Source organism: Schistocerca nitens, chromosome 1 (genome assembly GCF_023898315.1).
Source record: "Schistocerca nitens isolate TAMUIC-IGC-003100 chromosome 1, iqSchNite1.1, whole genome shotgun sequence".
Taxonomy (NCBI): domain Eukaryota; kingdom Metazoa; phylum Arthropoda; class Insecta; order Orthoptera; family Acrididae; genus Schistocerca; species Schistocerca nitens.
The window spans coordinates 732,192,116-732,207,089 of NC_064614.1; the positions used below are offsets into that span (position 1 = coordinate 732,192,116).

The 14,974-nt window shown below is 37.3% G+C and overlaps 1 protein-coding gene across 2 annotated transcripts in view; it reads left to right on the plus strand.

The window, feature by feature from the left end:
- The first annotated feature begins 729 nt into the window (after positions 1 to 729).
- Positions 730 to 14,974, plus strand: part of LOC126259936 (serine/threonine-protein kinase 10) — a 165,093-nt gene continuing 150,848 nt past the window's right edge. For both annotated transcript variants that reach the window (XM_049957044.1, XM_049957035.1), the window contains exons 1-2: positions 730 to 897; positions 3,881 to 4,302. In XM_049957044.1, coding sequence (XP_049813001.1) covers positions 4,141 to 4,302 — 162 coding nt within the window. In that variant the 5' untranslated portion in view covers positions 730 to 897; positions 3,881 to 4,140. The remainder of the gene's footprint in view (positions 898 to 3,880; positions 4,303 to 14,974) is intronic.

The window sequence follows — 14,974 nt, forward strand, 5'->3', positions numbered from 1 at the left end:
GAATAGAAAAGTTACGTTCATTTCAATGTGTGTCATCGTTTCAAAAACCTAAAATCCTTCGACACTATGCGACGTAAACTTCTAGTCACGATTCCAGTATACATACATACGATAGCAGTACTGAGACAACACTTTTAACGCCCCACCGCGAAAAAATGGTCCATGTTTTCAACTATTTCCGCCAATACATTATCTCACAACATATATCCGCGCAAATAAATTAAAGGAAACGACAGCAAGTGATCTAAACTCCGATTAGAGCTTTACTGAAGCGCAAGAATGTCAGTTTGCCTGTAATAAAATATTTTTTCGTGACAACACAGATTAGGACAGTTTCTCACACTCTATTGCTAAAACAAATACGAAAAAATCTGTCGTATTGCACATCTCCAATTTCTGATTATTTTTTCGGTATCAGGGGTTTCATACATAAGTACACTTAGAATTGACAGTGTGAGCTAGTTCTATTCGCAAAACACTATCGCGCAACTAGCTCACTGATAACACAAAGAAAATAATCCCAAAATACTAAAATTCTTTTGATTCACGCATAAAAAATTAAGGCAACTATAATTAAACGAAGGATGAGATGCGGTGTATCTCCTTAAAATCAGTCACCGTACATCCATAATCTACCATCACAGTTTAAATCCATGATCATCTCTCGTAGTTTCGCCATTTGGTAGTACCGCCGCTTTCTTTGGTGACGTCATTTCCAGGCGTGGTGAAGATGGCTGTGCTATTTCCTCTTTGACTTTTCGTGAGAGATTAAATATATTTGCCGAGATATGGTGCTATCGTAGGTTTATTCAGTTGATATGGCTGATAAAATCTGTGTACATATGCCTGTCAATATGTTTTTCTATGTGACGCTTCACAACACAACTTTACATGAAAGTGAGTAACATGAAAACATAATTAAGGTAAAGGAGCGACGTATGAATAAACATTTGAAAGCAGTGTGTCAGTTTATGCTCCCACGTAAAAAAACATAATCTACCTGCTTTACAGGTTTTGCAGTAGTCTAAAAGTATTTTGTTAAATTAGGCTATGTTGGAGGCCTTTTAGTGCTTGCTTCATTATCTATTCAATGCAGATTCCACCATCAGCGTTTAAAGTAAAGAGAGATTCCATGCCTTAAGGAATATAAAAATCTTCTTTAGTTCATTGGGCCTGGCACCCCTTTAGCAGTAAAGTGGGATGAAAATTAGATTGACAGTGCGCTATGCCAAACAAGACATGCTCACCATTACGTTTATGCTGCAGTACAGAAGATGTTTGCATGTTTTTTTTTATCATGGGCTTCTAAATTTATTTTTGTTATGAACGCGATAAATAGTGCAGTCACGTATCAAGTACAGAAAGTACTGCACACGCCCACGCAGTATTAGGGCTGTGGATACTCATGATTTTTCAAGGGCATTTCATATTAAGGACCAGGCCAATGTTTATATTCGTTTAGCAAGTGGTTTGCAGTCCCTACTTATGCACTAGGCTAGTCAGTGTGTCGAAAAAGAAAAGCTCATTTGAAAACTGAATGCAGTTAGTACAGTGCATGAAATATGTACAAAGGTACTATAAGATTTTAATTTTGCAATGTCGGCAATGAAGTTTCATCATTCAAAAAATCTTTCAAGTAATATTATGCAAGTTACATATATATTATTCTTAAGTTGTATATGATAATGCGCATTGTAATGCTGAAATAGATTATTGAATTAATTGTATAAGAGTTTTTCTTAATAGGCCGTCCTAATGCATTACTGGTGCAGATTTAAAAGAATTTGGCAGTGTTCTGATAACGATAGCATATTGAAGATCTAATAATAATTGTGTAACCAATTATAGAAGAGAAAAAAAATTAAAAGAAACTCGGGAAGATGACAGTAAACCACAGGATGAATCAACAAATAATGTTATTTTTCCTACTTAAGTGAGAAGTGCCTTGTAGGCAATGAAAAGTCTCGCACTTCTCACTTAAGTAGGAACATGGTCAACTTATGAATAAATAAATAAATACATGAAGGACATACTTAGAGCTACATAGTGGTGCCCCCTTTCATTTTTCATAGTACAATATGTGCACATAATATGAAACAAAAAGCTCATATGAGATTTATACAATATGAATATAAACATCAGGCTACCATAACTGTTAAATTCAAACTTGTTGTTTTTGCTGACTTTCAACCAGGTTGTCACCTTCTGTGGAAACATGACATCATATACCACAACTTATCTTCATCAGGGCCAAAGCCAGCAAGTGGTAGCCTACTCCAAACTTCAGTTGAACCTGGCAAACATCCTTTCTGGAAATTGAGTTTTGTGACATTGTGTCTGTGATCCATTACTGTAGGCTCCTGACCTTCGTTGATGCCAGTGCCCAATAAACCCACCAGCAGTATTTAGCAGCTACCTATAGAATTTGTAAAGAAGTATTGGACCTAGTCGCATATTGTTTATTACTGTTTATAAAACAATGTCGTAAGATTTGAGGAACTAGGGAACACACAACATTCTATCTTCCATTTAGTCTCAAATGCAGTTAGAGATCTGGAACCTGGGTAAATTGGGTGTAGAGATCAGTAGTTCACTGCTAAAGACACCTAAATTTTCATTTATACAAGTAGGCCTAGCCCAGAAATATGTAAATAGGGATCGAGGTTACAGTAGTGGTTTTGTATGGGTTTTCATCCAAAGCATTGCTGGCAGGAGAAGGGACATATACAGTTATCTGTAAATCCATTCAGCACAATAGTATCATAAAACATCAGAGTAGTTATTCATGGGCGACAGTGAAAACGGCAGCAGCATGAGGTTCTTAAAACAAAAAAAAAAAAAAAAAAAAAAACAAAAAAAACACATAAAAAATTAGGGTCATGATGGGAAAAGTTTTTTTCCGCTTCAAAATTCCTTAAAATGCTGTAAATTGATATAAAAGTCTTAGCAGTGTTTACCATCCAAATTAAAATGTGGCATGCAGTCCCTTTGTGTGTGTGTGTGTGTGTGTGTGTGTGTGTGTGTGTGTGTGTGTGTGTGTTTGTTTGTTTGTTTGTTTGTTTGTTTGTTTGTTTGTTTTAAACACTGGTTTATGGATTATTTTATGCAGACCTTAAATATTGACTGACTGACTGACAAATTTGAAAATTTATGTTGCACTACAATATTGGTTAATAATAAAAGTTTTTGGAAAGTTGGTATTTTAATATCCTGAATTTCCTGGAACCAGCAAATGGCTTTCCAAATAAACAACCCACTTTTAAGAAACAAGTCTACGAGATAAATATATGTGATTCAACCCTACTGCATGTGTAATATAATTTTACAGTGTATACTATGTGAGAATTTTGGAGTAATCTCGTCCCTGGCACTTAATAATTAACGTTAAACTGCAGTGTTAAAACAATTTATGTATATTGATAATCATTTTGTAAGCCATTCAATCATCATTATAGATTTTTTAATGAAAATAAAAGCTGTAATCTCTCAGCTATCACATTATCATTTATCAGTTCAGCTTGGTATTTTTATAAGCATTTAAATATTTTATAATAAATTAGTTTCCATCTGTGTTTCCATTTCATGATTTAAATTGTGTAGTTGTAAGAATTGGAAGCACCAGCAAAACTGGAAGTGTTCTAGTAAGTTCAATAACATGAGTATTCTCCGTCAATTGTCAACAGATCGTTATTTGCCGTTTCCGGATAACATCATATTAGAGTGAACAGAGCTTTTGTATGTTATACAACAAGTAAACACATTTTTTATATAGTTTGTATGGGTTTGTCGTGAATGGAGTTATATCCTCTAGGGAAGCCATGAAAATGTTGCTGAAGTCTGTCAAGTGCCCGCTCACATTCTCTCTCCTTTCTGTTTGCAGGAGGATGAAACCACCGTGTACGTGAATGCAAGAATGGTAGTGATGTGATCAAACACAAAACTGATTTATTCCTATAAAACAATAAAAACTCATGTAGAGTGAAGCAAATGGAGAAAATTCCATTTTTTTGTAGTCTGTGGATAGTTACTAAATCTTTTTTCTTTTATGTGCATGCATCTGTGGCGTTTGATCGTGGTGTGTCTTGGACTAGTGTAATTTGGTGCTGCTGAAAATAGTGTGACTTCTAAGACCCTATCATAATGTCGTTTCTAAGTAACTTGAAAAAAGTTCTCCACCTGGGAGGTGGAAATGAGGCAAAGAAGAAGAAAGTATTTAATAACATAAGAATGGATTGCAATCCAGAAGACTTTTGGGAAATGGTCGGAGAGTTGGGAGATGGTGCTTTTGGCAAAGTATATAAGGTCAGTACTCACATTAACCATGTAATAAGTTTGTTAGATGTAATTAATTTATTACCGTTACTTCTAAATTATTGCTACACTTTATTTGTATCTACTTTGTTAGTGTGTCACCATAAAAATTCCTTTAACCAACTGTATTTCCCCTTTGGAAATGCTGTGTACACCTGAGGTGGCCATGGTAGTCTAGTGAGCAGAGCACTAGACTTCAGCTCTGGAGATCCCAGGTTCAGTTCTAGATAGTGGTGGGGATTTGTTCTTGTTCCAGTTTCTGTAGAGCGGCCACAGCCTGCTGTCAGATGAATATCAGAGTTTTTTTTCAGGAGTTAGCTGGGGTGATGGACCTACCACCCTCCCCGTCCTCCTGCCAAGGCAAAGAATGGCTGCACTCTGCATGCAGCCAGGCCAGTAGCCATACATGGGCGTGTGTCGTGAAATTTAATTTTTTGATGTATTTTCGAATAACCCCGATGTTAGATCACCTTCCTAGGTGGTAACAAGTTAATGTACATTTATGATGTAGGCTTTTAGGGCTAGTATCATCAACATTCACAGTTCAATATGGGTTCTGCACTAATTTCTGTATTGTGCACATTTACTCTCACTCATTGTAAAAGAAAGCTTGATGGAAATGGAATGAGTTAGAGCACCTGATTAGAAGTACAGTTGTTTTGTGTAGTACGCAGCTACCCATTAAAATTGCAAGACATGAAGACCATGTGTAAGAAACTAAAAATTTCCATGAGGTGTTCTACGTGCTTGGATTTGCAAATGACTAGAATTTCATTACAACCGTACACAATAGATAGGTGTAACATCATCTACATTCTGTAGATAAGGAAACATTATACAACAGGTCTCTTAATAAGAAACAACATTTGAATGATGTTTGTTTGTGGGAAGATTGTGTTATGGCTCATGTGTGAAAGAGAAACATCTGCCATGGTAGAGACGGCATAAGAAGATTCCTGACGGCTCGCAATGCTACCGCCAGCTTTTAAATGCGAAATACTAATGGCTGCCTACAGACTGAGGTGTTGCTGTAGAGACATTTTCAGAATTGTGTCACATACTGGTGCAGGTTGGTCCACGAAGCTGCCGCACCCAGCCCACTGCGACTGTTAGGGATCAACTTTTGCCGACTCGACTGTAGCACATGTCTCTATTAGACAGTGGCATGATTGTGGCCGATTGAGATTATGATGTATCTTTCAGCAGTATTTCCACTCCTATTGATTGGGATTCAACGAGTTATGTGAATATGGAATTGCTGAGTTTACGAGACGTCATACTCAACACCGGACAGGATCTCAATGCCCCCAGTACTAGCACCTGAGAGAATGGTCAGATCATTTGTTTGGCCATGCAGAATCATACCGTCATGTCATTTTCCCCCTGATTTAGGAAATATGCATGTTTGCATCAAGTTGAAGATCCACACGAACAGTGCAATAATGTTTGGAGCACAATTGTCAGCACTTCAAGCACTGTAATGTATTCCATTGGCACTGCTGCAGAGAGGCACAGTGACAGTGGGGCACTCAGATATGGACTCGCATTCGGGAGGACGACGGTTCAATCCCACGTCCGGCCATCCTGATTTAGGTTTTCCGTGATTTCCCTAAATCGCTCCAGGTAAATGCCGGGATGGTTCCTTTCAAAGGGCACGGCCGACTTCCTTCCCCATCCTTCCCTAATCCGATGAGACCGATGACCTCGCTGTCTGGTCTCCTTCCCCACAACAACCAACCAACCAGCACTCAGGTATGACACTAGGCTCAACCACATCTTCTTTTCGAACGAGTCCCAGTTCGGCATATAGCCTCACTGTGTGTGTGTGTGTGTGTGTGTGTGTGTGTGTGTGTGTGTAAGCTCTGATGATAATGAACATTGTCAGAATGCATTTATTGTCATAAGGGCTGAGCTCCTGGTGTGATGGTACAGGTACCATTGGATACACAACAAACCTGTGGTTCGCATGGCTGATAATTTAGACAGCAGGGGTTGCATTTTCGATGCCTTAAGGCTGATGGCTGTGCCCTGCCTTTAAGATCTTCTTGGTGTTCTCTTTCACCAAAACTGCTTTTGTCCGTACTGCCCTGACCCACCTTAGTGTGGAAGGATGTTTGTTGCCACAGCATATTCTCCACATCTTTTGTCCATTAAAAATATCTGCCCAAGTGTTAACAAGAGAATAGAACACCACCTCTTACATTCTTCCTATTATAGTCCTAGTGTACATGCACAATAAATAAAATTTTGTTATATGCTATTCTTCCTGGTGTTGCAGTTTTAATGGCCAGAATTGAGCAGTAGTTACTAATGAATATTAATTAGTTATTACTTCATGATATCAGTGATATTCTTTTGATTTACTCTTTTAATGCTTCAGTGGGGTGCAGGGTGGCATTATAATGAATATTTAAACAAATGTAAATTAAGAAAAATTATTCATTAAAGAACTACCAAAGGAGGCAGTGCAGCTGTTAGGACACTGACATATTCAGAAGGATGGAACTGCTCTGTGTAGCCATCCTGATTTGGGTTGTCCTTGGTTTTCCTGGACGCTACAGCCGACCATCTGTCCTGTTCACATAGGCTACATGTCCTACCATCTTAAAGCCCTTATTTGTGCTGCATGTTATATTTTGGTCCATTGATTGCCACAACAAACCCTATACCATTGTAAGATGATCTTTGGAAAAATAAGTAAGCCACTAGCATTAACATAGATCGAAATTTAAGAGTAAGAGAATTTGTGTTACATATTTTGTGGATCTATGTTGGTGCTGCACACAGTGAAGTGTCATAAGAAAGCAAAGGGTGTTTTAAGAGATGGTTCTTAGTAGCTGATGAAAGAATAACTGACAGATAATGCTTTATGCCAATACTTGGAGTCCAATATCTATGTGCCAATTACAGTATGTACAGTCCCAAAGTGATTAAGCTTCAGGATATGCAAAATATTTGAAAGCAGAGCTGTCAGCAACATGTGACACCCTTAGGTCTATTAAACAGACTCACCTTGTTGGTTGGAATTTAAATTAATTGCTCTTAGGATTAATATAAAGTTCCACCACACTGATGTTTTACTCTGCAGATAAGACTGTGGTGCATGTATTCTGACCACCCATTATTGTTTGATACCACCCTTTCAAATATTATTAAACCCTGATGTCTCAACATAACAAATACTTCTGGTTTTGCTTTTCCAACAAATAACTATAAGCAATGAACAAACTTCAAACACTATCAAAAGCTTCTAGTTTTGATGACACAGCTCTCCTTCCTAGTCTATCTTTTGTGAACGTCTTCATCTCAGCATAACTACTGCAACCTACATTCACTTTAACTTGCTTACTGTATTCAAGTGTTGGTCTCCCTCTAAAAGTTTCATCTGTCCATCATTATTCATTGCCAAATTGTGTACTGCTTAGTTCCTAAGCCCACTCACACTCACTCACTCACTCACTGGTCATACCGGACTCGAGAGTCCATTACCGCAGCAACATATTTTCACCATCTGTCCATGTCTTGGGCTATTACCTTCCATTCACCTGCAATACCTAGGCTCTTCAAATCAGCCTTCACATTGTCCTCCCATCTACGCCTCGGTCTCCCCACAAGACGTTTTCCCTCTAAGTGCCCTACCAGTACTCTGTGCGCTGCCCTGCCCTCATCCATTCGAGCTACGTGACCCGCCCATCGCAGCCTACGTGATTTAATAATACTGATTATGTCAGAGCTTGAATAGAGTTTGTGAACCTCTTCGTTACGCAGTTTTTGCCACACTCTGCTAATGTCATCCCTTTTTGCTCCGAAAATTTTCCTCAAAATTTTGTTTTCAAATACTTGAAACAGCTTTTCATTTTGCACAGTGAGAGACCAAGTCTCACACCCATACAGCATAACTGGTAGAATAATAGTTTTGTATATTCTAATCTTTAAATTCCTAGACAATGTCTGTGATGGAAGTAATCTATTCAGTAAGAAGTAGCATGTGTTTCCTGCCCGTAATCTCTTCTTCAGTTCGGATTCAATCTCATTTCTCGAAGTAATGTCCACGCCTAGATACTTAAATGTGTTCACTTTTTCAAACAGCATGTCTCCAACTCTTAACATTTCCTGGTCTACTGCTGTTGGCATTCTGGTAGTAGCCAGGTATTTAGTTTTGTCTTCACTTATCCTTAGACCTACATCTTCACTAGCCTTGAATAACTCATTTGCATTTGCTGTTACATATTCTTTCCTATCGCTAATGATGTTTAGATCATCTGCATACCCTAATATCTTAATATTTCCATTTAACTCCATACCTTCTGAATTATCTGCTGCCATTTGTACAATATATTCTGGGACTAAATTAAAAAGTAGCAGAGACAGGGCATCTCCCTGCTTAAGTCTGTTCTTTATTACAAATTCTTCTGACTCCATTTTCCCCACGTGTACTCTATCTTTTGTGTTTTTCAAACTCGCCTCTATAAGTCTAACATACTTCTTTGGTATTCAAAGCTCCAAAAGAATTCTGTACAATTTTGATTGCAATACTGAATCATATGCTTTTGTAAAATCTATGATAAGATTATGAACTGGTTTATCATATTCCCATTTCTTTTCCAAAATTTGACGCAGGGTGAATATTTGAACAGAACCGTCCGATCCCACGCGAGGGGCTTTGACCTGTGACGTAAGGGTTTTGTGTGTGACGTCATGACGGCGCGGAATTTGGTTTGAGTGTGGCTGTCTCCAGTTCTGTTTTATCTTATTTTATTTACTTTTCTGATCTGTTCGTTCTATCTTGTGAGATTTTTTTTTTTTAATTTAAAAACACTTATTACTTATTTTAATTCTCTGTTTCCTCCAATTTCTGTTTTAGTTTATTATATTTATCTTTCTGATCTGTTCGTTCTATCCCGTGAGATTTTTTTTTTTTTTTTTAAAGACAAAAAACACTAATCAGCTACTGAAGCATCTTTATCTTCTATGGGTTGCAGGGGTTACGACCCCTGGGGAGGTGGGTGGGTATTCATGCATGGCTGTCTTCACTTACACGTTGTGACTACACAAGGCGTCTAAATTTGTTTACATTTAGTTTGCCTCCCAGCCAAAACACCCCATTTCTCGCGCTTGTCACGTTAGTGTCATTAGGCTTCTTGTGCAAAGTGTGTATGTTTGTTTTTGTTTCCGCCATATGTGTGACGTCATGGGTCAAAGCAGACGGGCGGGATCGGACGCTTCCGTATTTCCGTTGATCTGTTCCTCCGAAAGCCAGCTTGGTAATCCCCCACAACTTCATCTGCATATGGTGTAAGCCTGCTTAGCAGAATATTTGAGAAAATTTTGGAACCTACTGGTAATAGCGATATCCCTCTATAATTACTACAATCCATTTTGTCACCCTACTTAAAAATTGGGATCGGAATCGACTCCTGCCACTCTTCAGGTATCATCTCTGAGTTCCATAATTTAGTTATCACTTTGTGAACTAGTTCCACCAATTTCTGTCCCCCATTTTTAACTAATTCTGCAGTTATGCAATCTGATCTTGGTGCTTTGTGGTTTTTCAATTTGTTGATTGCATCTCTTACTTCCTTTAACAATGGCTCAGGTATCTGGGGTTCTACTGTATGTATTTCGTACGCCTGCTCATTTCCTGCTTCCTGGTGTACATTTAATAGATGCTCAAAATACGCCCTCCAGTTACTTAATATAGCACTGGGATCTGTCAGTATTCCCCCGGCATACCCTCGAAGTGCATTTGTCCTAGCTTTGAACCCCTTCCTATACCCATTTATGTCTAGGTAAAGTTCCCTAATGCTTTTTGGTTTACTGCCTAAGCCAAATTAGAAAATTTTAATTATGTGCCCCACCTGTCTAATTGTCCATTCTTCTGTAGTATCACATTTCAGAAGCTACTAATTTATTTGTCTGTACTACTTGTTGTTCACTTCCACAAAGCAACACTAAGGGCAGTATTTCCAGAAAAAATCTTTCTAACATGTAATTTATATTCCTCTTTTTCAGACACTCTGCTGTCATTATTTGCACATCTTTGTTTCATATCGCAGTTTGATTTTGCCACCAACAATTATGTTGCAGACCAAGTAACAAAACTCCTCTGTTACTTCTAGTGTCTAATTTCCTAGTAGCAAAGCCCTTGGCATCGCCAGATTTAATTTAGCTTGTTAGATATTATTGTTGAGACATTTTTAAGTAAATATGCACTGCCACTAATACACTGGAATGAAACACACACACACACACACACACACACACACACACACACACACACACACACAAAGCAGATTAGATAATAAGAGTTCAGAAATCTTTAAGTGAGTATAAACGTCTTTCATTTAATAATTGCTAATTAGTTTTTAAAAAGATTTCCACAGAGATGCTCTAGAAAAATTGAAAACCTGTTAAAGAAATGTCTGCCAAATGTGATCAGATAGTTTTTTTCTTTTTTTATTCTATATCTACTCCCAGGGTGTTAACTTATAGTTGCCAGATCACTCCCTATTCCTTAGTCAGTAGAAGTTAGTAGATGTCGAAAGCATTCAACCAGCACTCATTTGTTTTTTTGGCTGCAGCCAGTGTAAGGTAGCTGACCACATCGTATGAAGTAGCCATTGTCATCTGCTTTGTTATTGTTTTCCACTTCACTGTTGGGTCATTCCACAGCAGAGGGACCAATATTAAAAAGTGTCCCCACTCGACCATCTCCAAATCTAATGAAATTTGGTGTGAAGTTTCTACGTGGTCTTTGATGGTTATATACCATATTTCAGACCATTATTTTCAGTGGTTGAATTCTTAAGGGATTTTAAAGAGCGGCTTCTCACCTCCACCGCATGTACGAAGGTGCAAATGTGCCAACTTTGCTAGACTTTTTTAAAAGTTCTAGCAAACATTTGGTCATTTGTTTCAATATACATAGACAATTTTTTATGCTGAATCACACCATGGCAAAAATTAGGGATTTAGCCATACCTAAATATAGATACAAGCCTCTAAAGTGACTAAAAAATTCTTCATACTATTCTGAGAGCCACGGTTTGACCGACCACTGCTACTTTTTTGTATGAGCCAATCATGCCAAAACTTCAGATGGCTATTCCTACCTACGATGTCTATATATCAATAAAATTTAATTAGTACTGGATGCCCAGATGAAAAGATCTACAAAGTCGGCCAAAATTTTCTACTTGCAAATTTTACAGTATTTTTGGGGAGCAATATCTCAACTGTGTCTTATTCAATCCTTTTTTTTTTTCTTGCCACAGCTGGATAGAGCAACCTTTAAGCTTTCAGAGCTATATTGTTTAATTTCTGGATTTTGCATATTGATGAGTAAAAATACCTATCAAAAGTAGGGAACATGGATTACTGATAAATACAAAAATTAATACAATTTGAAGTTGTAACACAAAAAATGTGTAATTGCAGTGTCTTTTAATAGTATAAGATTATCCTGTGGTTTAGGGAAAGTAACTATACTAATAAGTGTTTTTACATTATTTTTCAGTGTAGACTATAAATCTAATAAAACCTCAGAAAGTGCCCTGAAGATTATAAAATCTAGAAGATCATAATGGAATGCAATGTTGCTTTAGAAGGTTGTAACCCTACAATGCATTGTCACTCGGTTTCCATTGGTATTTTAAAGCAGCAATAGTTTTTTTAAGGCTGTATCATCACAGCAGTGATATAAATTGCTGAATCACCACTTTCAGTTGCTGCTTTCATTATTGGCAGTTTTCACACTTTGTCTTTTGTGTGGTGTAATCTTTGATGTTGCACTGTACAATCTTAGTGTTGAGTACTAAGTGTTACAGTAATCAGTAATTATTATTGTAGCTGAAGGTAAGCAGTAAAACAACATGTTTTGATAGCCTAATTTGTATATTTTATATAAAAACAACACTGAAAATTATCTGAAGTCATCACCATTCTATCATGGCAAGAGGGAACTACAATCAGTTAAGGAAATGTCACCAATTGACAAGGAGCTTCTTCATTGTAGGTGTAGGCTTGGTTTTACCGAAGACACCCAAATTTATTCATACCAGAATGCCTCGTTGATGACAAAATTTCAATTCCTGCAGAATTTCTGCAACCCATTTGGTACAGAAAAACATATAGTCTAACCAAGAAGGCTTGAACACCAATAAACACTGCAATGTTTGATAGGTTGAACTTACTGACTAACGAAGTTTTTAAACCTGGTCCTAGACATGAAATACCCAAAAATAACTGTCCTGCCAGGATAAGCAAGAATCACCATCCACTGGGAAGACATGGGTGTTGTTGATGCTTGTTTTACTGCTAACACTTCATTATTATCACTTGGAGAATCACTACTAAAGCTTCAACAGATTAGTGAAAGGGATTCAGTAGGGTACATCAAGTGCAAATGTCTAAAAGCCCAATGCAGCATTACTAAGGTAATTGCCACAGCTGCTGGTGTGAGCCAAGTAGTTATTGCTCAGATACAAATGGAAGAGTGCCATAAATGTAAAGGTATGGGCATCTTAATTGCACAACTTAAAATTAAACTTCAGACTTCAAGAAATAGCAGTAAAGTTCAAATTTTGACCCAGGCCCCAAATAGCTACACTATTGAAAAAATGGCAAAATAATTTGCTGTTTCAACTAAAATGTTGAAGAAGGCTAGGGAACTAAAGATAGAAGATGGAATTTTGGTAACACCTGCAAACCAAAAAGGGGAAAAAGCTCATTGATGAAATAAACAAAATGTCCTCCCTTTCTTTGGAGATTATGAGTTTTCCTGTTTATGCCCAGGCAAAATGGATTGTGTTGCAGTAAGAATAAATGGGGAAAGATTCAAAAGGAGAAATTCCTGCTTCTCAAAATTTTGTGAGCTCAGGCCAAAATGGTGTAGTACAGCTGGTGCTTCTGGATCACATTCAGTATGTGTATGTGCAATTCATCAAAATGTCAAAGTTGGCTTCAGCAACATCCATTCAAGATGACTACAAGGATTTGATGAAAAAAACTGTATGCAGTTTGGAATCAAAAAATTGTATGCTCCAATATTGTGTGAAATGTCCAGGAAAAGTGCGACTGGAGGCTTTTCTTGAAAACTCTTTTTAAAGACTATGGCCCTGAAGAAACAATGGAATACAAGCAATGGGTCCATGCTGGTAGATATACATTGGAGACTTGCCAGAGAACTGTTGAAGATTTCATGGAGGCATTGATTTTGAAAATTACCGGTTTAAGAAGCCATCACTTTGTGTCAGAACACCAATGTTTATATCTTAAGCAACTAAAAAGAAATCTTGCAGAAAATGAATTAGCTATATATATTGGTAGATTTTACTGAGAATTATTCATTTGTTGTTCAGAATACTGTGCAAGGATTCCATTGGGAGAATAGTCAGGCTACAATTCATCTGTCTGATGTCTTATTTCGATGGCAAAGAATGTCAGAGTATTAGCATTCGTATGGTCAGCGATTGTTCTATTACAATACCATTGCTGCCCATGCCTTACAAATAAAGTTGATAGCATATCTAAAGACAAGGACTGAAAACATTAAGAACATTTACTACTTTAGTGATAATTCAGCTGCTCAATATAAGAATTTCATTGATTTATGCAATCACGAAAAGGATTTTGCCATCACTGCCAAATGGAATTTTTTTGGAAGAAGCCAGGGTAAATTGCCTTGTGATGGCATTGAGGGAACAGCAAAAATACTTGCAGCCTGTGCTAGTCTGCAGAGGGCCTTAAATAACCAAATATTGACTCCATATGATTCAAATTCTGTGGTGGTAGTATGCCAGGCATAAAGCTTTTTTATTAACCAAAAGAAGAAATTGAAAAAATCCACACAGATCAAGAAAAAAGGTTTGCCATGAGACATACAGTACCTGGAACAAGAGAAAATCAATTAATTGTAATCAGTTCAAAGTAAGCAGAATTTCCAATGGTGCTACAGCATTCACAGTTAACACCTTCGAAGCAGTCTCAATTCCAAGTTTAGAACCAGGACAGTATGTCACTTGTGTGTATGGCAGTTTTTGGTGGATTGGAAACATGTGAAGTTTTACCTGAACAACAAGACATCCTCATCAGCTTTATGCGCCCACACTGTCATGCTCATTCCTTCCACTGACTGACTGCTAAAGATACTTTCTGGATTCCTGATCAACATATCTTCATGACGTTAGAAGCCCCATCAACATCATCCCCAGGAAGACAATACAGTTATCCACAATCTGTCATTGACAAAAGTGTAGAAGCACTTAACCAAAAATGGAGGGGACTTATGACCACGGCAGTTGAGTCCCATAGTGCTCAGAGCCATTTGAACCAAAAATGGAACTGGCTCTTTAGTATTTTTGTTCTGCAAATTTGCTGTGTTTTGTACTACACTTGTTATTATTATGTCATGTGTAAAATTAATGTTTGAAACTGACTTATACACTCGAATAAAAATAATTAATTATGGAACTTAATGAGTAAAATATTTGATTTTTCAATCTTCTCGAAGTGCTAAGATAACTTTTGAAATGTATTCTTACTCATCAAATTGAAAGATCCAGAAATTAAACAACATTTCTTTGAAAGCGTAAAGCATGCCTTTTCCAGCTGTAGCAAGAAAGAGGATTGAAGAAGACACAGTTGAGATATTGCTCCCCAAAAA